General features: G+C 43.0%; 1 protein-coding gene across 1 annotated transcript in view; it reads right to left on the minus strand.

Moving 5' to 3' along the window:
* Positions 1–25,334, minus strand: part of LOC125437511 (formin-2-like) — an 85,478-nt gene that overhangs the window by 14,929 nt on the left and 45,215 nt on the right. The window contains 2 exon segments of the mRNA XM_048505106.1: positions 13,523–13,672; positions 23,873–23,924. Coding sequence (XP_048361063.1) covers positions 13,523–13,672; positions 23,873–23,924 — 202 coding nt within the window.

The following is a 25,334-nucleotide window of genomic DNA, read 5'->3' on the forward strand; positions in this document are numbered from 1 at the left end:
ATGTGTGTGCATGAGAGAGACAGATATGCAGCATGTTCTCCATGGAACCTCAAAGGCCTATCATAAACCTGATTAAAAAGAGAAATTAAGGAACTGCAAAACTTAGGGAATGGATAAAAGGAAAGATGGTGCATCAAAGCTTAAGAGTGGTGTATGTAAGAGGGGCTAAAATAGTTGAACCACAAGCATATTTGACTGTGTCTGGGAGAGATCTAACTCTAAGCCACTCTTTTTTTTTATCTGCTCACTTACTGTACCATCCTAAAAATGCTTTCCTGGAAGGAAATCCAACTGAATAGACCTGAACAAGTTTCCAAGTAGATCTCTTTAGGACTGCACTGTCAAGAACTTTGCTCTTATTGGTGGGTGGTATAATAAATGTAATGAATAAATAAATAAATATGGTAGAAATACTCCACCCTTCTAACCTTCCAAACACATGAATAATATTTCCCATGTCTCATTCTCAACTGAAATTGACTGGTTCCTATTTCGAAAGCAAACAAAAGATTCTTTAAATATATTCTAAGAGGATGTACTTTGTGCTATAAGATTTAATGCCCTTCTTTGGAAGAAACAGTGACAGCTTCCCTGTATGCTCCTTCCTATGCAATACACAATGCCAGATTTTAAATCGTTCAACAGCAAGCTTTAAATCATCCTGCCGAGTAATCTGTAGGGAGACATACCAGTCTTTCTTCAGAGAGAGATCAATGAGCTGTGGAGACATGTTGGCCAGGAATCTCTCCTTTCATCTAGATGTACAATATGACACACCAGGTGCCAGCTTAACTGCTATTCTTGCAGGAATGGGCAACTTTTATAGTCAAGCAACTCCAAGATGCATATTGGGATTTGAAAGTGTGGAAACAGCTACTAGTTCAAAATAATCAAATCAGGTTGGAGAGATGCTCCATAAATAATTCAGATAATTTTACTTCAGCTTATGTATGTGATAACGTCTGTACAATGTAGCTTTAGTATTTGCACTCAATATAAAGTCATCACAAGCTTAAAAAAAGAAGGGGATGGGGGGGAAAAACCACATATATTTTATCAGACCTAGGGATGGATCTTTTATTTCACCTTTACAACTGTGTGAAAACACTTGATTAGGCATATTCTTAAAAAGCTGGAATTCCTGCTATGATGTAAGGGCTATTTTGTACCTGAAGTGGGTATTTGTGTGTGTGTGTGTGTGTGTGTGTGTGTGTGTGTGTGTGTGTGTGTGTGTGTAAAGTGCCATCAAGTCACAGCCAATTTATGGCAATTCCACAGGGTTTTCAAGGAACTGACTAACATTGCCTGCCTCTGCACAGTCATCCTGGAATTCCTTGGTGGTCTCCTACCCAGACACTAAGCAGAGCCAATTCTGCTTAGCTTTTGAGATATGAAGAAGAAGCAGAAGAAGCAGAAGAAGCAGCAGCAGCAGCGTCTTTGGATTTATATCCCCCCTTTCTCTCCTGCAGGAGACTCAAAGGGGCTTACATTCTCCTTGCCCTTCCCCCCTCACAACAAACACCCTGTGAGGTAGGTGGGGCTGAGAGAGCTCCAAGAAGCTGTGACTAGCCCAAGGTCACCCACCTGCTGTGTGTGGGAGTGTACAGGTTAATCTGAATTCCCCAGATAAGCCTCCACAGCTCAGGCGGCAGAGCTGGGAATCAAATCCGGTTCCTCCAGATTAGATACACGAGCTCTTAACCTCCTACGCCACTGCTGACAAGATCAGGATGGTTTAGGCTATTCAGGTCAGGGCTATATCGCTATAGTATCATAGAAATTATCATTCCTTTTTAAAAGCCATCCAGGTCAGGGAGAAGAAGAAGTTTAGTCAACAAGAAAACAAGTTTCAAGCAAGTTTTTTAAAAAAAACCTGACCCTGAGGTGCAAAATTTTCTCACATAAGACCGAATGGAAAGAGAACAATCTAGGTAACCTTTCTGCTACCTGAGGTAAACATGAGATGAGTATGCCAAGAGGACCAACTGAATCTTCAAGACATCCACATTATCCTTCACCTCCCTATTAGCTTCTCAGAGATCTCTCATGAACAATCTGGAGGATTACCTATCAGTTTTAGTAGCTAGCTATCAAACTAGGCTATCAAGACTAGGAAGACTTTTTATTGGCACACTCCTATTGGCACACAGAGCAGTTTAATTTCCCCAGAGAAATTTTTGAACTGGAAAATGTTTTAAGCTGCATTTTTAACCTTCAGGAGCATTAACCAATACTGTATGTATGAGAAGGACATTTACCTTAGGAGAGTCCTGTGGGCTGTAGTCATGATGACAGAAAATATACAGGGGTAACCACTTGACAGAAAGTTTCTGAAAAGTGATGCTTACGTTTCTCAGCTGTTCGGCTTTTTATTCAAAATGTGAGCCTGTTTTCACTGACACATTTTTACCTGGCAATGGTATCAAGCAGAAATGGGCAGAGTAATATGGGCAGTTGCACCGCTTGCAAAAATAATGCTTAAGATATGACAAACTTCCAAGCTTCTCCCATTTAAAATAAATGGAGGGAGCTATACTGATGCATCTTTACCCCATCTCCCTTATGGGAAGCAAAGAGAGGCAGTTGGTTTCAGGAACAGAACCTTCTTTTTCATTTTGCACCCTGACTAAGACAAAAGAGAAATGGAAGGGATTGGAGGGTTAGAAAACCTTGGAATGTGCAATTAAGATTCCTGCCATCAGGCTGGAAAGCTAAGTTGCTCCAACTTAGGCAAATACATTCTAAGTGAAGAATAAAGATAGCCAGTAAAAGAACAGAGTGCAGTCACACTCCATCGTTGTCAGTGTTGAACTAAGTAAATCCTTGGATACCCTCACGTATTATGAATGCTTGGAATGTAACCCATTGTTCAGAAAACAATATCTGGTTACTCGAAGATTCAGTACACACAAGATTCACTTGTTTTTTCTCCTTTAAGTCTGCATTCAAAAAAATCTAGAATTAAAAAAGGGTCAAAGGTATCAGAGCAAGTTAAAATATAGACTTAGCAGGTGCAACATTTAGACATAGTGATGTCAAGAGGAAGATGTCAGTGACTATTAAAAACTTGCCTGAGATTCTTCTGGAATATGGGGAGATGCTGTCACGGTGCTGTTGCAACCAAGTAAAATTTATCAGCTTTTCAAAGGTGTGGTACCAGTAAAAACTAACGTAGGGGACTGTTCACTTTACATTACCAGGGCAAACCAAAAGGAACTGAGATAATACTAAAATAATTTACAAGAAAATATTGACATAATGATATGTAAATGAGCTTATTAGAAGTGCCTTGTTGGAAGGCATCTCAAGGTCAAATTCTCTGATGGCTGGATTCCATGGATTTCAACAACCCTTGGTAGTTGTCCACCCAACGTGCTTTTTAAATACCAAAACCTTGCTGCTGCCCAACCATTGTTATCATGGGGTGTCTTCTGGATATTCAACAAAAAAAGGAGTTTAGTTCCTCTCATTTTTTTAATGATCTTGGAAAATCCTAATTTTTGTGGGTGGTATTGGAAAACTGCTTTTATACGTTCTTAATGTTCTATGCTCCCTGGTACCAATATAACTCATGTCATCATTAATCTACAAAGGCTACAACATTTTGTCATTTATTATTATTATTATTATTATTATTATTATTATTATTATTATTATTATTATTATTATTATTATTATTATTATTATTATTATTATTATTATTATTATTATTATTATCATTATCATCATCATCATCATCATCATCATCATTATCATTATTATCATTATCATTATCATTATTATTATTATTATTCTATGGCCGATCCCAAAGGGCTCGGTACGATGAACAATATAATATATAGAAGCAATAGCAAGGAGCAAATCTGAGTACAATACAAACATAGGCTCCGTCAATAAAACATCTTAAAATACATACAAAACGGCTAACAATTAGCAAATTAAACAAGAAGCGTCCAGGATCAATTTAAAAGCCACCCCAAAGAAGGGAGGGGCGGCAGGCCCCTCAATATGAGAACTCTGTTGTACCAGTGCCAAAGCAGAAGAACAGTGGGAACCATATCAGCGGCTGGACACTCCAAAGGCCCGGTGGAACAACACAGATCTTACAGGCCCTGCAGAGAACTCACCAAGGTCCCGCCAGGTGCCGGACAGTGGTGGGAGGGTGTTCCACCAGGCGAGGGCCAAGCTGTGAAAGTCCCTGGCCCGTGTGGAGGCCAGCGCATCGTGAGGGGCGAGGGACCACCAGCAAGTGGCCTCTGCTGAGCAGAGGCGAGTAAAGACATATATGGGGTGATGCGGTCCCGAAGGTACGAGGGTCCCAGACCGCGAAATGCCTTAAAGGTCAGAATCCACACCTTGAAGATGATTCGGAATTCAAAAGGGAGCCAATGCAGCTGGCGCAACACAGGCTGGATATGCTCTCTAAAGGCGCCTCCTGTGAGCAGGCGCGCAGCTGCATTTTGGACCAGCTTTAGTTTCCGAATCAAACGCAATTTAAAAAGGGAGAGAGTTCTATTTAGCAATCTTTGTTATCTTTTGCTGTTTCCTTTCTTTTTATGCCAATAAAGTTAAAGGGAGACGATAAAATGACTAAAATGATATGTCTCAGTAACTTGCAGAGATAAAGGTTTATTCATGGGGACACTACATCAAGCTCTTCCAATACAATAATTTCAAGGCAGTGTATTGCAACTATGAGAGCCAGCATGGTGTTGGGATTAAAGTGTCGAACTAGGATCTGGGAAACCCAGGTTTAAATCGCCCTTTCATCATGGAAATTTGCTGGGCCAGTCACGCACGCTCAGCTTCAACTCTAGCAAGTATTTGGATCTCAGACCACCAAGGAACACCAGGGGGATGACGCAGAGGCAGGCAATGGCAAACTACCTCTGAACCTCTTTTACCTTGAGGCCCTATGGGGTTGCCATGAGTCAACTGTGTTTTGAGAGCCCCAAAAAAGTGGCAATCATACTTTCCCAGAATGGTATGATGGCACGCCTTAGAGAAGAAATACACAAGCCATATACACATTCTTTATAAAACTCATGGTGGCATTGCCAAGGCAGAAATATGTCCTCTCATCTCATCCCGAGTCATTCACATTGCTGCTAAGCAATGAGAAATTTCTTGAAGACAGCAGCAGCAGCAAGTCATATGCAGTGCTGTCCATGAGTGATAGGTGCTGATGCAATCTAGCAACTGAGCTAGAGATTAGCTTCCTTCGACACCTTGCCAAACCCAGAAATGCCCAGAAATAAAAATAAGCAGCTGTTGCCTTGGTGGTGAGTAGTGGTAATTGCTAAGCAGGAGGAGGAGAAGCAAACAAATTATTCCCAATTTATTTCCTTCACTAATGTTTGCTGCCTAACTTTAGATTCCAAGTTCTTTGGAGGCATTATATTCTCCTACTCTCTACAGTCACATGCCTCAATACACAAAATAAATAAGGATCGCTGACTGTTCATACAACTGAGCAGTGTGTAATGCATGACTGCAGCTGGCTGGTAATTTCAGTTAAGCTTTTAGCAAAGCAGTCAGTACTAGATAAATCAATACCTAAACTGAAACAAGACAGAAATAATGCTGATTAGGAAGATGAAGATTTTGAAGGACATTGTGTTTCCTACTATTGATGGGCTTCAGCTGACCACTTGCTAACTCAGTTAACAGACTAGGGGTTATACTGAGTAGGGGTGGTGATTTGGAAAATTCAGATAATCCAATACACAAAATAAATAAGGATCGCTGACTGTTCATACAACTGAGCAGTGTGTAATGCATGACTGCAGCTGGCTGGTAATTTCAGTTAAGCTTTTAGCAAAGCAGTCAGTACTAGATAAATCAATACCTAAACTGAAACAAGACAGAAATAATGCTGATTAGGAAGATGAAGATTTTGAAGGACATTGTGTTTCCTACTATTGATGGGCTTCAGCTGACCACTTGCTAACTCAGTTAACAGACTAGGGGTTATCGGCAGGGTGGCAGGATTTGGAAAATTCAGATAATCAAAGAAGGGAGGGGCTGACGGAGCCCCTCAGTATGAGGAAGCTCTATTTGTACCAGTGCCAAACAGGGCAGGTGGGGAGCCATCATCAATGACTGGACCTCCAAAGGCCCGGTGGAACAACACGATGCCCACAGGCCTACAGAGAACTCACCCAAAGGTCCCTTGGAGTGTGGACAGAATATGGTGGGAGGTGTTCCCTGAGCCGAGGCCAAGCTGTGAGATCCTGGCCACGTGTGGAGACCAACCGCATCATTGAGGGGCAGGGGACCACCAGCAAATTAGCCTCTACTGAGCATAGAGGCGAGTAAAAGACATATGGGGTGATCACGGTCCAGTCTGAGGTCCCAGACCTTGAGAATGCCTTAAAGGTCAGAATCCCACACCTTGAAGATGATTGAATTCAAAGGGAGCCAATGCAGCTGGCCAACACAAGGCTGGATATGCTCTCTAAGAAGCCTCCTGTGAGCAGGCATGGCTGCATTACGGACCAGCTTTGGATTTTCGAATCAACATAATTTAAAAAGGGAGAGAGTTCTATTTAGCAATCTTTGTTATCTTTTGCTGTTTCCTTTCTTTTTATGCCAATAAAGTTAAAGGGAGACGATAAAATGACTAAAATGATATGTCTCAGTAACTTGCAGAGATAAAGGTTTATTCATGGGGACACTACATCAAGCTCTTCAATACAATATGTTCAAGGCAGGTGTAATTTTTTGTGTATGAAACCAACATGGTGTTGGGATTAAAGTGTCGAACTGGATCTAGAAACCCAGGTTTCATCATACTTTCATCATGGAAATTTGCTGGGCCAGTCACGCACGCTCAGCTTCAACTCTAGCAAGTATTTGGATCTCAGACCACCAAGGAACACCAGGGGGATGACGCAGAGGCAGGCAATGGCAAACTACCTCTGAACCTCTTTTACCTTGAGGCCCTATGGGGTTGCCATGAGTCAACTGTGTTTTGAGAGCCCCAAAAAAGTGGCAATCATACTTTCCCAGAATGGTATGATGGCACGCCTTAGAGAAGAAATACACAAGCCATATACACATTCTTTATAAAACTCATGGTGGCATTGCCAAGGCAGAAATATGTCCTCTCATCTCATCCCGAGTCATTCACATTGCTGCTAAGCAATGAGAAATTTCTTAAGGAATAACTATGGCAACAAAGTCATATGCAGTGCTGTCCATGAGTGATAGGTGCTGATGCAATCTAGCAACTGAGCTAGAGATTAGCTTCCTTCGACACCTTGCCAAACCCAGAAATGCCCAGAAATAAAAATAAGCAGCTGTTGCCTTGGGTAGTGAAATAAGTGTGCATTGCTAAGCAGGAGGAGGAGAAGCAAACAAATTATTCCCAATTTATTTCCTTCACTAATGTTTGCTGCCTAACTTTAGATTCCAAGTTCTTTGGAGGCATTATATTCTCCTACTCTCTACAGTCCTGCCTCAGCTACCGGAAATAAATAAGGTTAGCTGACCCTGTTCGCCTGGCTGAGCAGTGTGTAATGCATGACTGCAGCTGGCTGGTAATTTCAGTTAAGCTTTTAGCAAAGCAGTCAGTACTAGATAAATCAATACCTAAACTGAAACAAGACAGAAATAATGCTGATTAGGAAGATGAAGATTTTGAAGGACATTGTGTTTCCTACTATTGATGGGCTTCAGCTGACCACTTGCTAACTCAGTTAACAGACTAGGGGTTATACTGAGTAGGGGTGGTGATTTGGAAAATTCAGATAATCTCTCCCCTAACCCCCCGCCCTCCTGAAAAAAACTTTATTGGTTTTTTTCATTTTTTTAACCAAAAAAAGAACCAAATTAGCCTACTGCTGGAAAAACCAAATAGGGTTTGGCTTTTTGGCTGCCTGTGGAGTGGGGAATTTCTGATCCTGCAGGCAGCCCTCCCCCCCCTGCCCCCCATGCTTGCAAAGCCAGGAGGAGAAGCAATGACTTTGGCCAAGCTCAAGACGTAGCAGAAAAAATGACGGCCTGGAGATGGTAAAACATCGGCTCTGTGTCGCCATTCGCGACGGGGCTTAGTTGCAGCGAAGCCGCGCCGCTTCGCCTCGCTGGTTCAAGAGTCGGGCGATTCCCAGAACGCTGAAGCCGCTGAATACGCCGTTACGAAGCCTGCGCCGAGTTTAACGGCAGCCGCTTCACCGAGCCTCCCTGGGCACCGGGTAATTTTAATTCTGTTCCAGAGCTAGGAAGCGTTCTTTTGGGAATCTGCCCGCGCCGAAGCCTGCGACGTTCTCCCTCCCCCGCGAACCCTCAGTTGGGGCGTGGTCCCGTGGCCCGGCACGTACCGAGGCCCAGGGACAAGCCGGGTCCCAGCACCGGGCGCCTGGCGGCCGCCCCCTTGAGCAGTAGCGCGGGGCAGAAATGTCCCCAAACCTGGCGGCTGTTCTTTCGGAAGTCATTTCCAGGACCTGATTGCAAAACCGGTTGCAGTTTTGCAATCAGGGTAGGAAATGGGGACTCAAGCCAGGTTGCTTGCAGGGAAGCTCTCTCCAAGCGATTCGGCCCCCGGCGGTGGACGGTCTCCATGCTGGTCAGCCAGAAGCCAATTCAGCCAAGCTCGCCGCCGCGGTGGAAACGCCTATGAGATGGCTTGACTTTGCATGCAGAAAGTGGAGAGCTCCATTCTGCAAGCAAGAAGGAGGCAGGTTGCTTGCAGAAAAGCAGAGTTCTCTCCTGTAAAGTAAAAGATGGTTGACAGCTTTGTAATTGGAGAGGGAGGTGGTTACTTAAGCCACGTGCAGAGAGTGCAGCCCCCACTGGCTGGCCTTCTGATTGGGAAGCGGTTAGCAGGCGGTCTACTGGGATCATGGGTCTTCCCAGTCGCCCTTCCCCAGAACCCGTCATTGCAAAACTGGTTGCTGGTTTGGGATTGGGGAGAGAGGTAGTGACTCTGGGTTTGATTGCAGAGAGTGGAACTCTCCACTCTCAGCAAGCAGTTTCACCCTCGATTTGCGTCCTGCCAGCTTGCAAATCAGGCAGGAAATGTAATTCCGCTTATGTTGCCGGTGAGAAGCCTTCCGTTTATTCGGTCCTCTCCCGAGGTCAGCGGCTGGCCTTCTGATTAGGGAAGCAGTTAGCAGGGCAGTCTACTGGGATCATGAGTCTTCCCAAGCAGTCCCGACACATGACCCGTTTCCGCTGCCGTGTGGAAACGGCCTATGAGATGGCTTGACTTGCATGCAGAAAGTGGAGAGCTCCATTCTGCAAGCAAGAAGGAGGCAGGTTGCTTGCAGAAAGCAGAGTTCTCTCCCCCCCCCCTTGCAAAGATGGTTGACAGCTTTGTAATTGGAGAGGGAGGTGGTTACTTAAGCCACGTGCAGAGAGTGCAGCTCTCCATTCCTGGCAGGCAACCCTGCTGTCATCGACAACTGAACGCAGCTGCATTTAGCTGTGTGGAGTTAATATTTGGGTTCAGTATTTTAAAATACTGAAAATTATGGAAAAAGTCAAGAAAGCCAGTATCCTGTATTGGCTTTTTTTTCAGCTTTACCAATGATGTTTAGGTCTTTTAATGCTGAACCCAAAATTTACCAAGCCAAAAAAGTTGCTCACCCTATCTAGACCTGCTGCTAGAGAAGCTAGTTAATGGATCTGCAAAATATGCTCTCTTCCAACTCTGTTTAGCATGTAAGATACCCCCCCCACTTTATAGAATAGCGTGCAGGCGCACCAGATCCAGCGAAAACGCTGGAGTTTTGAGCGCGGTCGTGTCCCCCAAGCGATTTCCAGAGGCTCCCCACTGGCTGGCCCCTTGATCCTGATTAGGAAGCAGTTAGCAGGGCGATACTGGGATCATGAGTCTTCCTGAAGGCAGTCCACAGGAACACAGAGGGCCATCCCTGTCCCTTTATAGAATAACGCGGTAAGCACCGAACTGAAAACGCTGGAGTTTTGAGCCGCCAAGAGTCGTCCCCACTTCAGAGGCCCGCTGGCTCACTTCTGAAAGGCGCGCACCTGGTGCGACGTCAGGATGTTTACATTTCACGACTGCGCCAATCGTCGATGGTCAGGGCGGTCAGGCTGGTCTCCACTTGATTAGTCCGCTGCGGCGCTGATGGGCAGGACAGGTCTGACTGGCTGGTCTGTTAGTTTGGGGGGGTCGAACAGCCTCGTTTCAACGGACGGAAACGTACAGATGTCACAATGCACATTTGTAACTATTTGTAACTACTAATCGCTTCTACTCTGGCTTTTGCCAAGAAAAGCGGGCGTCGGGCAGTCCGTCCGCCATTTGGGAGAAAGGGAGGGTGGCCTGGGCGTTGAAATTTCGCCTACCGCTGGAAAGCCGGTTTGAGGGCGTTTGGCCTGCTCGGGACGGCTGCGGCGGCTTCTGCACACAACTGAGCAGCTGCATTTTAGCTGTGTGGAGTTAATATTTGGGTTCAGTATTTTAAAATACTGAAAATTATGGAAAAAGTCAAGAAAGCCAGTATCCTGTATTGGCTTTTTTTTCAGCTTTACCAATGATGTTTAGGTCTTTTAATGCTGAACCCAAAATTTACCAAGCCAAAAAAGTTGCTCACCCTATCTAGACCTGCTGCTAGAGAAGCTAGTTAATGGATCTGCAAAATATGCTCTCTTCCAACTCTGTTTAGCATGTAAGATACGCCTCCATGCCAGCCTTCCCCCGCCGAGCAGTGCCCATACAAACGCAGAACACAGAGGGGCCCTTCACTTTATAGAATAACGTGCAGAGCGCGAATCGAAAACGCTGGAGTTTTTGAAGCGGCGCAGTCGTGTCCCCCAGAGCAGCCGGGGCAGGGTATAGGTTCAAAAGCAGCCTTCATGGCTGCGATCATTCGCGGGGAGGCTTATCTGGCGGAGGGGAGGGGTGACCTGGGCGCTGGTCTCCCCGCCCTGTCCCTCCCACTCCTGGGGCGTTTGGCTGAAAGAGCCGAGGGGCAGCGTCCCCGAGGGCAGCCACGGCTTCTGCCAGGTGCCTTTTCCGCCCTGTCCCCAGAGCTGGGGAACTCTCAGCTTCGTTGATGGAGGGACGGCAGGCTGCAGAAGCCGCCGCCGCCGTCGAGCAGGCCAAAGCGCCCTCCAGAGCAGCCGGGGGCAGGGCGGGCAAGTTCAAAGCACAACCTTCGTAGCTCGCGATCATTCAGCGAGGGCGACCTGGGCGGGGAGAGGGTGACAGGCGGCTGATGCTCCCCTGCCCTGTCCCGGCTGCTCTGGGGCGTTTGGCCCTTGAGGGGCAGCGGCGGCTTCTGCAACCTCTTTCCCTGCCATGGCAGAGCTGGGGAACTCTCAGCTCTGCCATGGAAAACAGCGGAGCTGCAGAAGCGCCCTTACACTGCATCAACAGGCAAAAGCAACTTGGCTTTAAGCAGCGAAACAGCCTTCTTGGCTGGATACGTGCGGGGTCCACTGTTTGGTAGGGGAGGGGTGGCCTGGGCGCTTTGGTCTCCCTGAATAAATGAAGACACGGTGATAAACTATGCAAATGGCCGCTAAGTGCACTCAAGCCCGTGAACAAAGGAAGAAACGAGTAGCGATTATCTAAATGGCATGCGGCACTTTTCGAGCCCGTGAATAAAGGAAGAAACGAGTTATGATGCCCGTGAATAAAGCCCGTGAATAAAGGAAGAAACGAGTAACGATGCAAACGATGCAAATGGCAGCGTGCACTCGAGCCCGTGAGCAGGCGCCGCTCACCCGTCAAGAAAATGGGAAAGAAATGGGGGAAGAAACCGGATGCGCGACGGCAGGGCACGGCCGACGCCGCGCCATCATGCCTCTGGGATTGGACCAGTGGGTCCACGCTCACTCCAGTGGCGGAAGTCCACGCCAACCCCGGAGTGACCACCCAGGCTTCCACAACCTCGGCCAGCTTCCGCGCTGGGTTCTTTGAAAAACTCAGTTCCGAAGAGGGGCAGAAATGCCGCGCGCCAAAGGGCCGAGAGAGCGGCTGCGTCGGGGCGGCTGCGTAGTCGTTGCCCAAGTAGTGGGGAGCGCCGCGGGACCCCGCGGTACTTCAGTGGATAAACGCGCGGTATAAGGTGAGTGGGGAAGGGCCCAGAGACTAGACTACTGTAATACACATTACCCTCCCCTCAAAATCAACTCAAAGACTCCAGTTGGTGCAGAATGCCAGAGCTCAGGAGCTAGGAGGAACGGATATTTCTCTCATTTTGCAGTCCCTCCATTGGCTGCCCTTCCATTACTGGGTTCAATTCAAGTTATTGGGTTTAATTCAAGTTATACAAAGCCCTTCATCACCTTGGTCTCTCATATCTGCAGAACCATGACCTTCCCTATGCTCTGCCATGACAGCTTCATTCATCTGAGCAGGGCCTTCTGCAAATGTCATACAGCAAATGAGCAAAATTAACAACTGCCCATATATCTACATTCTCTGTTGTAGACCTCACCTTATGGAATGGCCTGCCTGATGAGGTTAAGAAAGTTCCCACCTTCCAGCCTTTCCATAAACTATGCAAACCTGAATTATTCAGGAGGGCTTTGTTACACAAGAAATGGGGTTGTGTACTATAATAAAACGGTTCGGCAAGATACTTTAATAAAGAGGTACAGACTACAGACTATACTACCATGCACTCTGTTGCTTTAAGGAAGGGAGGAAGACAGATGGGCTATTAGTCACTACTGAATATTTAAATCCCAAAAAGGCTAATAGCACAGAACAATATAAAGAATTAAAACAAAATATCAATAAAATCTCAGCAACACCATCAAAGCACAGTGGTAAAAAATTTCCAAAAAATCTTGCTGAAACAAGCGACCCTGGCATTTCATCCACAAAGAAGCAATGTGAGGTAATAGCTAGAGTGTTGGACTAGATCTAGGAGACCCAGGTTTGAACCCCCACTCTACCATAGAAGGTTATTGGCTGGCCTTATGGCAGCCATACACTCTCAGTCTCTTACCTCATAGAATTGTTTTGAGGATACAATGGAGGAGAGGAGAATAATGTAAGCTATTCTGGGTCCCCATTGCAGAAAAGGTGGGATATTCAGCATAACGGCTTCCCCCACAAAGAAACTTGCTAAGTCTCATTAAGCAGTGCCAGTAAATTTGGGGAGAGGTAGTCACATGGGCTAAGATATTGAAGATGAGCAAGTGTCAGGCCTTAGAATACTTTGAAGGGTGAATTCAGTACTTTGTTTTGGACCCGGAAGTTAAACTGTTGCAAGACTGACTGAATAAAGTAATTTTAGCCATCTCATCATATAAAATAGGAGAGCTATAGTATATTTTGAAAGTAAGTGCCTGGATGCAAGAAAAATGACAAGATAAAGGTCAGAGAAACTGAAGAAGTAAGAAGTTAACATTAGATTGTTTTATAACAAAGAGAAGAACTGTAAGAAACAGGATAACAGTGTAATCTGGTATCAAAAGTGTTTGGACAATAATCAGATCTTTATCGTTACAAATTTATGTAGAGGTTGGATATTATCTGTCCTTGAAGAACTTCAATATTGTAGCTAAAACCTTTACATGCTATCATAAAATTGAGACTCACCTTTCTTGCAAAATAAGTTTGTTTTCCTTTTTCCAGAACTCTTTAAAATCAGAACTGAATTCATGCCAAATACTGAAGAAAGCATTTAAGGACACCTCCTTCTCACTCATTTTTGGTTTCATATAGAAATATGCTGTAGTCTCCAAAAAGCTGTCAAAGAAAACAAAATGGCAAATATTTTATTAGCAACAGCATGGTGAGTTTTCTGTCTATTCGAATATCTATTTCATACATGACTGGTACAGAAGGCTGATAGCAGTCAGAAACATAGGCCTGGCTTCTTCATGTTATTATGATGTGTGAGATTTACTTTACAAACTAGAGAATGGTTGTTTATCATGGAACTACAACCGTGAGGCAAAGTTTTAGAATTTTTTTCCAGCAACATGACAACAAATAATCACATGGTTTAATCTGGAAAGAGATACAAAGATACCCACTTTGTACACACCTCAGAAATCTGTGGATTTAGAGACAAATGATAACCATGAATGTAAGTGGGTTGTTTGGATACTCTCCAAACAATCTGCTACTACTCATGGCTACTATTTAGGATTGGAATACACTATTTTTTTTTGTGGGGGGGGGGCTTTTGGTGCTACCTTTAATGTAGGTTTCAGAAGAAGGCATTGGGGGACTGCTGTTTGGTCACTGGCCTAAGGATCACGTCTGAGATTTTCACTAGGTTGTTACTGATAAGTGGGTAATTCTCAGCTCAGTCTCACACTTCTAGGAGAACACAGGGAGGTTGTGGAAATCTTGAACAGGTGCCTGGAGGCAGTTTTGGGATGGAAGAGGACTAATAAACTGAATTTCAGTCCTGACAAGCTGAAGGTACCACTGACATCTAGAAGTACTGACCTGGGATTTGTTCTGGATGGAACTGCACTCTCCCTAAAACAGCAGTATTGCAGCTTGGAGAGGCTGCTAGACTTGGTCCTCCAACAGTATAATCAGATAGCAGAACTGGGTAGGAGTGCCTCCCACCAGATTCAGATGGTGACACAACTTTGGCCTTTCCTGTGTAGAAAAAATCCTGCCTCTGTGGTATATGTCCTGGTAATATCTGGATTAGATTACTGAAATGAGCCATATGTGGTGCTGACCTTGAAGAGTGTCCAGAAACTCCAGCTGATGCAGAATGCTGTAGTGAGAATGCTGTCTGGAATGGTTTACAGGGAATATATTGCTGGAGTCTTGTTCAATCTGACCAGGTTTCCAATCTGCTCCTGGGCCCAATTCAGTGAAGGTGCTGTTACTGACATTTAAAGTCCTCTATAGCCTGTGACCAGTATACCTTAAGGACTGCCTACTTCTGTGCAAACCTTCACAACCATCATGATAATCTTCAGAGGCCCTGATTCAAGTTCCCTCACCGTCTGAAACTAGATGGGTGACAACCCAAGTATGGCCCTTCTCAAACATGGCACCAACAAGTTTATGGAATTCTGTCGCAAGGGAAATTATTTGTCTGTCCCACCAGTATTGCCTTCATCTGGTATACCCTTACCAACCCTCCTTTTTGTTTAATTTTAGTTGTCAGTTATATTTATAACACTGTTTTTAAAAGCTGATTTTTATTCTTAATTGTTCATCAATTTGAAGGCCCAAGTTGGTGAGAAATGCAGCATAGAGATGTTTAAATAAATAAAATAAAACTGACAATACCTATGCTTGCACAATTCTTCTATGTACATTATACACATACAAACACAATTTAATATACACAATTCTTATGTGTGTATGTAATTCTGAAATGAATCTAATACCTGTATGTTTAGCTTAGTTTTTTTACGTGTTAGTATGCAAATATATAACCTATCCTGCAGCTGCTCTTTGAAAATCTAATGAATAGTTCTGGATGAGTTCATGCTGATGAAGACATCAGCATGATTATATTTGTCAAATAGTCTGCAAATATCTCCAGATATGAATAAATGTTATTCCCATATTTTGACTTCCCTCATGTGGATAACATGCAGACACACTTTACTGAATAAAAATAATGATACAGGGAGGTAACGATTGCCATCTGATGCAACAACACTTCCAATCAGAGCATCATTTGAACACTTTGGTATTTAAAAGTAAAAAAATTATATAAGCCAATGTAGGGATGAACGATTTTCTTCCATTTTAGTTTCAGACGTTTGCCCGGTTCTGTGTTCCAGTGTTCCTCAGCTGGGAAAGAAGGCAAGCAGCAGGCTAACAATGGTCTGTGACGTAAATCTGGAAGACCATGGCCTGCACAACAAAACATGGTTTAAACAAATCAGTTTACTACAGTGTCAGAAAGTGGCCATTGTGTTGGCCTATAAAGAGTGGAACTGCTTGAAGAGTGAGATTGTACATCAACAAAACAACACCAAGCTTAACCAAAGATATATGCTACAGCAAGGAGCACATCCTAAAGCAATCCTTCTAGACATTATAATTCTCTGTCTGAAGCCTTTTCAACAATTAGGGACCCAGACTAGATTGAAATCCCCACAAATAAATGCTCAGTGAGTTTGATAAATGGTACTAACATTTACTGGAGACGCAAAGGCTTTTCTTAAAAATACTATGGGATCAAAGGGGGGCAAGGCAGGCTTTTGCGCTGATCACTGCTAATCTTGCTGGGAACCAACAGAAAGCAATTCAGGCATACAGCTATTTAACAGCCACCAGAATTCCTTTATCTAAACAGCTGCAAACCATTCTCAAGTCCCCATCTAGGCTGATCACTTCAACAGCAATGGACATGGATGTAAAATGCAAAATATCTGAAACCGGTAAGACAATATGCAAATATCATTTATATACAAGCATAGAGAATATGAGCTACAACACAAGTAGGCTTAAGTGCTGGGTTCCAGAGGAATTAAGTTGTTTATCAAGTAAGCACAAGCAAATTGCATAATAATCACCTCAACATGATTAAAAAGTTTGCTATATAGTAGTTAAAACATCCTTACTGCTACCTTTGAAAAAGAGTAAATGCAAGGTTTTTAGCATGTTGTCTTTTGCACTTTTACGGTAACTAAGAGAGTCATATATGTCAGCAAGGGAAAGATTAAAAAATCTAATGGCTGGAAATTTGGAGGGAGGGAATTTATTGTAAGATTTTGCAATTGATTCTACATCTTACATAAATTATACATTTTTTTCAGTTGAAGGTGTACTTAGCTACACAGTGCTATAAATAAGGATTGGATTCACTGTAGCATGACATTCTCATCTCCCACTGTAGACCCAAATGTCCCATGAAGTGGTAGGACAGGACACCCCCCCCCCCATTTTGGGAAGGCACTTTAGGTTGGTTGGAGAGGTGTGAGAATCATCCTACATGGTGTGAAATCCAACCATCCATGTAAATGCACCAATGATCCAAGGCAAAATGTTTACTAAGAAGGCTGAAGTCCTAGGATGCAGTGGTTAGAGAGTCAGACTAGGAACTGGGAGACTCTGGTTCAAATCCACACTCTGATGTGGTGCTTGCTGAGTGACCTGGAACCAATCTCTCTCCATCTCTCTCAGCCTCATCTACTTCATAGTATTACTGAGTGGACAAAATGGACAAGGCAAAGCCAGGTACATCACCCTGAGCTGACCTTACTATCCAAATATGCTGGCAGGGGCTGATAGGAATTGTAGTCCATAACATCTGGAGTGCCAACGGTTTGCCATCACTGGAATAGAGCATGGATCCAGTTATCAGGCAACTATCCTGTTGGTTGATAAATACCAGGTGACTCCACTTGTCTGCTGATATCTCCCCTCTGCCCTGCAACAACCAGCCAGCCAGCTGGGCCAGAAGGGAAGACATTCAGGATGGCAATTTGATGGGTTCCACATGGGCTTCAGCCACTCAGTGGTCCCCTTGCCGCTCAAGATGAGGGCACTTCTGACAGCCCCAGAATTGGGCATGTCCCCCAAAATACCCCAAAATTCCTTAAGGGGATTCCTGAAGTGAGAGAAAGGGGCATGCAAGCTGCTCCCCCCCCCCCTCGAAGAATCTAGCTCACTGTTGTTACCACCACCACCAATATCCTCACAGCTGCAATTCCTCCATGAGGCTGTGCCAGACATCATCCAACAAAAGGTCTTGGCCCCACTCAGCAAAGTGGACCCCATTCAGGCAGTGCAAGGCCTTGCAATGTTAGGAAATATCTGAGCATCTGTTTATGGGTGTTCAACTTGCTGTTTCATTGTAATCCTTACAACAATGAAGACCAGAGCAATTGGCTTTTCATGCATACTGACCAACTGAGATCTGCTACCTCTCCATACTTGCTGCATAGCTGTTCTGTTCAGCAGGCAATTGTTTAATGAGACCATTAGATCACTCACAAATCACATAATCCAGTTATTACTAAATGCTGTGGTTCAATCAAATTCTTTGGTTCTTGGCTAAGTAGTCCTTAGTGATGGTAATGGCTGCTGATCAGTTTGAATCTGCAGCAACCTTGTGCAAGTGCAATTTTGTAAAAAGCTCAAACATTAATTTCCCATAATTTCAGATATTCTTAATAGAGAACTATGCGAAGTTGACAGCTATGAGCGCAGTGGAAATGGTGTAAAAGAGAAGAGTCAACCAGAACTCTGAAATTCTAATCATATGATCGGTAATTACAATATCAGTGATTTCAAGTGGTGAAATCATGATGGTTATGCTCTTCAACTTTTTATCTGTACACATTGGGAATACTCACTGATAAAGAGCAGTTTTCTTAAGCTAGTGTGTGGTTTGAAATGCTTTCAGTGGCGCTTATCTAAAGGGTACCTAAACACAAAGTACTGTTGTGCCTACTTTTCTAGCACTAGCACAGAAAGCGGGGAAGTAACAAAGGCAGAAAAGGTCAGCTGTTTTGCTCCATCTTGCATAACTTTTTAATCTTCCATTTTTGAAAATGGACAGTGTTGTTTTATTTAGGGAGGGCAAAGGCTGTCTTCTGCAAGAATTTAAAATCAGCTCATTTCCCCCAAAATAAATATGCAAGTGTCCTTCAATCAGCTTAGCCTCTAAAGGTTGTAAAGTTAAGGCAGAAAAGTAAGGTGTTACAGACAGGTGTTAGTTTTTTAATCTGCAGTTGAGTTTTATGTGGCTTCAGTTTAGGTGGTAATTGTACCACATAATCCACATCAGAATAATATGACTGAGTGAATCACTAATTTACATATAGAAAGTCAGAGATAGACGTTTTGCTATGATTAACTCTAAACTGTCAAAATCCAAACACCCCTCTCTTAATATTAACACTTTTCTTTAGGTTTTAGCTCTTTGCTGCTGTTGCATATTATGACTTTTGCACAATACTTTGGGCACACTTCTGTGGTAGTGCAAACCAGAAAGAAAGAAAAGAAATGTAAATTAAGAGATGGGCCTATGCATGTACCAGGAATATATGCACAATTCTTGCTGGGAGTTAGCTATTTCAAATTGCCACCATGAGAGACTGCACACTTCAATAACTGTACAATATCAGTGGACAAGATTTGAACAGAGTCCCCCTTTTAGCTGCATGACCCGCCTAGCACATTGTTCTAAAGTTTCCTCCCTGCACAGAAATCCAGTGGCACCTTGAAATTTAGCAACATTTATGCCATCCTGAACTTTCTTGAGTCAGACCTTACTTCTTCAATAGCTATGTAAAGGAAACCATATTTCCTCATCATAGCAAGTGAAGAAGTGAGCTCTCACTAAAGCTCATGCTGGAATAAATGCTGTCAGTCTTTAAGGTGCTACTGGACTTCTGTTTTATATTGAAACTACACCATGCAACCAGGTTAACGGTTTGATTTTGATGCTCCTCTCAATTCAGGAGAGGGAACTCTATATTGTACTTTAATTAAAAAAATCCTTGGCCTAGTCTCAAAACAACAGTTCATCAGATATAGGAGGGGTGGGGGGTCGGGGGGGCAGTGGAGGAGGGGTACATGTTACTACCCACTGTTTTCCAGTATTCAGTGCATGAAAGGTATAATGTGTGCACCCACAATTAATTAAAAGCCTTTGATGTGTGCATTCCTGTACGCACATATACCTGTGATGTACCAAATTCAGCTTTTGACATGATCATAAGCCACCAAACTGCTGGCTTAGGTATATAAAAAGCTGAATTCAGAAAGTGGCACTGGGTGAAAACAATCAATTCAGAATTTACTGTGAAAAGATGAGAGGCAATCTGAACAGGCTTGCACTGAAATAATCACAAAACTAGCTCTTCATTCTCAAGTATTTACCAAAGGTATCAGTCTATTTTTGTTAAGTCAGGTTCCTTTAAGCACCTAATATCTTGCCTAAAGCAGAAATGATCCAAGTTTGCATTTGCATATGTTTATAGTCCACTTTTGTCCCAGGTTTGGACTCAAAGTGGCTTTTAGAACATTGTTCTCAGTGGGATAGGCCAGGATGAGAGTCAGTGATGGGCTCAAGGTCACGCAGTGAGCTTTCTTCCATGGCAAAAGTGGGGATTCAAACCCAAGGTGCCCAGAGTCCCAGTTAGCTACACAATCTACTACACAAACTGGCTCTCAAGCTTATAATTGTCAAGAGTAATAAGCTGTCAAGGGCCCATCCTTAATAACGGCACTAGATTCAACTAGGTCGTAATTGCGACAGGGGGCAGGGCACTGGGTGAGCTCTGGAGCAGTGAGCATGCATGCCCTGGGCTGGCCGAGCGGCTGAGCCACACCTAGCCTGATCGTGTGATTTTCCGCCACCCAGGCGTGTACCCAGTGCAATGCGCACTCCCTGGCCCCCTGGCAGCTCTGCCTCTGCCCGAGATTCTAGAGAGTTAGTGCTTTTTGTGCCCTCAAACAGACAGAATTTTCAACTTCAACCTATGAAGTCAGCAATGAGTATTCAAACTGCAAAGGACCAGGTCTCTCTCTGTCACACTTTATCAATATTGTTCGGAGAGTGGTGTAATTGTTTGGGGTTTAGTGAAGACATTCCTTCTCATTTTGGCTTTAATACCAGGCTGGAGCCTTCCTTGTCTGAATTTGGAAGCTGGATAAACACAGACCTGTGTGATTTCTTCTCATCTCCAAATACTTACTTAGAGACCTTAGAATATACCCTTCTTGCGAGCTAAACATTTCACTTTTCTCTTTGCACGTGTGCCAGAAATCCATTTCTTGAATAAACATTTCACACATTGACACTTTTAAAATCACTAAATGTGATAAATAAATAAAAGGCATACAGACTTTCAGAAACGGTTAAACATCCCACTGCTGACAAATGAAGAGCTAGACATTTCATGCAATCTCCAGGCCTCTTCTTTGTCTTCATTACTCATGAAATATTAACTTTCCATTTCAGCTCATCTGCTAAACAATCAAGCTTTTCTAAAACACACTTGAAGCATTGTTCTTAACACCTTACTCATTTTAGGAATTCTCCAAAACTTCTAACGTCTTTATTCAGAATTTTCACACTATCACAGAGGTGGTAGTGTACCATTTTGTTTCATACTATATAGTGGATCTGCAATCTCAGTTAAATACAATTTAATAATTAAATAGACACTGTGTGGCACATAGTCACTTGAAAAAGAAAAATCCAACCACATTAATCACATTAATTGAGCTGCATCTAATCCATCACTACGCAGAGCAGTAACTCACTTGTCAATTCTCCCTGATACACCATCATTCTACCTATGGCAGTGGTTCTCAACCTTCCTAATGCCGCAACCCTTTAATACAGTTCCTCATGTTGTGGTGACCCCTAACCCTAACATTTATCCATTTTACAGATGGAAAACACTGATGCAGAGAGTCTTAGGCGACCCCTGTGAAAGGGTCGTTCGACCCCCAAACGGGTCCCGAACCCTAGGTTGAGAACCACTGTGCTAAGGGTAAGTCAGGGCAAGTGGAGATATTAACTAGAAGCAACCTGTTAGACATTTTAGTTCTGACCAAGCGAGAGTGTATTCTGTTTACCTCTGATCAATAAACCAACTTTGTTTGAACCCAAGTCTGGTTATTGATAGGTTGAGGGGCACTACAGGGGGGTAAAAAATCCATTTTTTGCATTTTCATATAATGTGTAAAGAGAAGATCTAGGGAAAATTGCTTAGATGATGAAGTATGCATCATATGTTACACAAATGTGTTATTATGGAAAAAGACAGCCTTCAACGCCACATTAGCCAGATGGGAACTACTGCTACCAGTTTTCATGAGCCATGGTAGAGGAGCAGAGGGAACAGCATAGGTGCCCCAGCTGGTACAGGCAAACCCATCAGCTAGTTGGCCAGCACAACCTCCTGCCACATCCAAGGGAACCAAGCACATACTCACTCAGCTAGGATTCTCCTGGCCAGGAGTGGATATTGCTATCCAACCCAGCTAATGTGCATTACATGCTATCTGGTCAACAAGAAGGTCACTTGAAATGAATAAAGAGGGGATATTGAAGGCAGGAGGACACAAAAAGAGAGGGGTAAGAACCAGAAAGGAGTGAGAGGGGGAAGGACGCAAGGAACCTGATAAAGGAGAAGGACAGTTAGAGAAAGAAAGGAAAGGCAGCTTAAGGAAGCTGGTGGAGAAGGGCCAGGATGCAGGGAAGGAGATGATGGCCTGATCAGGGGAGTAAATGGACTCCTGGGTGAGGCTCTCATTCCAGCTTTTCACTCCTCTATCCAATAATATAATTATTATGGACTGGAAAACAGTGCCTTGCCTTCTTCATGGACATTATAATATCTCTCTCCCCACCCAGCGTAAGGACGATATACAGCCTTTAACCAGAGTCACAACAAGCTCTTGAGCTCAATAGTCATTCCTAAGCCTATACAACATGCCAATGTTTAATTAAACACTAACTTTGCTAATAATTTTTAGAACATTTCCAGTTCTGCCTCTGAACATTTTACAAAAAGATGCATGCATTATTTCTAATATATTTGGAAAATGTGACTTTTACTGGGGGGAAATATTTTCCATTGCCTAGTAAAATTAATTCTTAAAATAAGCCATGATTGTAAGAAAGTTACAAAATAGATGGAGGAAAAAATAAATAAAAAGTTGAACAAGGAAGACTGTAAAAACTCAAAATTCAGTGGTGTTTAAAGCCATACTGAATTACACATAGGGCACTGGCTCCACTGTAAAGTTAATTTAACACATTAAAGCAATATCTAATTAACCACTTTATTAAGTACTGACTTTTTTTCTTCTTTCCTTTGTATGTAAGTGGGGTGTTCAAAAACACAGAACAGAATGATGCGCATCTGTTATTAGTCAGAGGAAGTCCCACAAAGCCATGGCTGGTTTAATATAACCTTCTTGGCAACTCACATAATGTTAGCAAGACTTTCAAAGGTCTCCCAGATCTTCCAATTTCACATGAGAGCAGAGAATGGCTTGTGTGGTAAATCAGCCCTGCTTGGGTATGGTTGGCATGGCCACAGATTAAGTAGTATCATCCAGGCCAGCATTGACAGAATTTGGGAAGCACATCACAGCATGGTGTAGTGGTTAAGAGTGGTGGACTCTGATCTGGGGAACTGAATTTGATTCCCCAGTCCTCCACTTGAGTGTTGGTCTCTTATTTGGGGAACTGGATTTGTTTCCCCACTCCTCTACATGAAGCCTGCTGGGTTCAACTTAATCTAGTCCAGGGGTAGGGAACCTGCGGCTCTCCAGATGTTCAGGAACTACAATTCCCATCAGCCTCTGTCAGCATGGCCAATTGGCCATGCTGGTAGGGGCTGATGGGAATTGTAGTTCCTGAACATCTGGAGAGCCGCAGGTTCCCTACCCCTGATCTAGTCACTGTTCTTCAGAACTCTCTCTGCCCCACTTGCCTCACAACGTGTCTGTTGTGGAATGGAAGGAGTTTGTAAGTTTCTTTCAGACTCCTTTCAGGAGAGAAAGATGGAGTATAAATCCAAACTCCTCCTCAGGCTGGGTGGGGGGAGGGCTTGGGTGTAAAGCAATTTTGCATACATGGATTATTGTACTACTACAATTCAGTTTGAGTCAGTGGGAAATCTGAAAAGTTAGGCAGATAAGAGGGTGTGAAACCAGTAGCTGCATTCTACGGAGAGAGAGTTCTGCTTTTTCATTTCTGCAGAACCACCAGCCAATTGACACAGCAATGCTATGAAGTTTTGCCTTTTGGCAGGTGTTGCAAAGGAGGCTGGCACAGCAGATGGATCTTTATAGAGAAAGTGTGGAGAAGAATGAAAACACTGTGACTAGGATGGATCCTATGAGCCCACTTTGAATTATGACTGAATTGAGCCAAAATAACTGGGATCACACTTTGTGTTTTAACAGTTTGTTTTTTGCAGTATCCAAGGGAAAAAAATATAAATGGAGTAGAACATTGAATCAAACACATTTTCATCTCACCTTTTATGTGTTTCTGCCAAGGATTTCTCTTCTATTTCATGGTCAATTTTAGCTGTAATAAATAAGGAGAAAGTTAAGACACAAAATGCAATGCTGTATTGTTTTCTTTAGTAGCAATATTCTTCCCATGCATACCTCTGGGAAAACAAGCCCGCGCTGAGTTCTAAATGTGTACTCAAATTGGGCACTTGGCCTTGACTTGAAAATGCTGAACTATACAGAAGTTACATTAAGAAGTTTAAGAAGAAAAGTCTCTATGCCAAAAACCAGGATGCAACCAGTTAGATCAAATGCCTGGTTGCACAAATCAGCCCAGTAGAGGTAAAGAATACTCTCATTAAAAAGCTTTCTAATCCACTGTTCTAACAGTTTCTTAACACGTTTAATGTTCTCATTAACATTTCACTCAGATTTTGTTAATGGTTTTCTTTCAAAATTTCATTCAACAGCAGTTTGGTTTATTTGCCATCTCATTTTTTTTCTAAATGATGTTTTAATCTCAATTTCCCAGGTAGAAAAAAGTATGGATAATCTTACAGAGAATTAGTAGCTCAAGTTGTTCAAAGCAACCTTTAAAAGGGTGCAGTGGAAATTATCCCTGATACCTTTTGTACTAAGTGCTGAAGAAGAAGACTAGAACAGAGATGAAGTGGTTTGAACTGTACACAGATTAGATTCAGAGATAATACCAACCAAAGTTTGACTACAACCAGCCTGAAAATGGACCACTGTGATTAATACAGTTTGACATTACATTGCATAACCATCTTTTCCAGGCATAATGTCCAAATTATGGGTTGGATCCCACTGAGATTCACTGTGCATGGTAGGATTTCTGTTCACAGAATTTCTGCACCTGTCTTTCATTTCCCTTTTCTGCTGCAGCCTCAAATACCCTAAACTGCTGCTCCTGGGGAATGGGAAGCCCACCCCTAAAAGAGAAAGAGAGGGAAAATTTTCTTCTGGATCTGTTCAGTGGGATCTAACCAAAATCCTATATCACTTAACGTAAGAAAAGTTATTAGCAAACAAATATTAACTATTACCAAGAAAACAGCAATTACCAATCTGAGATATGATATATAGTGATATGTATACAAGTATCAGTATTTTTTTAAAAAATTATATTAATCTTCTATGGAGACTTGTAATTGTCACATAAACATCAGAAAGTGCTCAAAATCATCGTCGAATTCTTGTATTTAGTACATGATTTCAAATTTTCTCTTGATAGCTTAATGTCCAAGCATATTAAATGTAATGATGTACTCTAAGCATTTGCAAGTTCTGGGATTTAGAACTGATGTTCCATCCATGTATTTTGTGATGCTTTAGTTTACCACTCCATGAAAGAGTCCTGAAGGAACATTAGCATTGCTTGCGTAATTTTCTCCTCAAGTATGCGCTGCAAACTAATTAGTTACTTCCACACTGGCCACAAACCATAGTTTTTTTAGTTCAA

The sequence above is a fragment of the Sphaerodactylus townsendi genome, linkage group LG01 (assembly GCF_021028975.2).
Source record: "Sphaerodactylus townsendi isolate TG3544 linkage group LG01, MPM_Stown_v2.3, whole genome shotgun sequence".
Taxonomy (NCBI): Eukaryota; Metazoa; Chordata; class Lepidosauria; order Squamata; family Sphaerodactylidae; genus Sphaerodactylus; species Sphaerodactylus townsendi.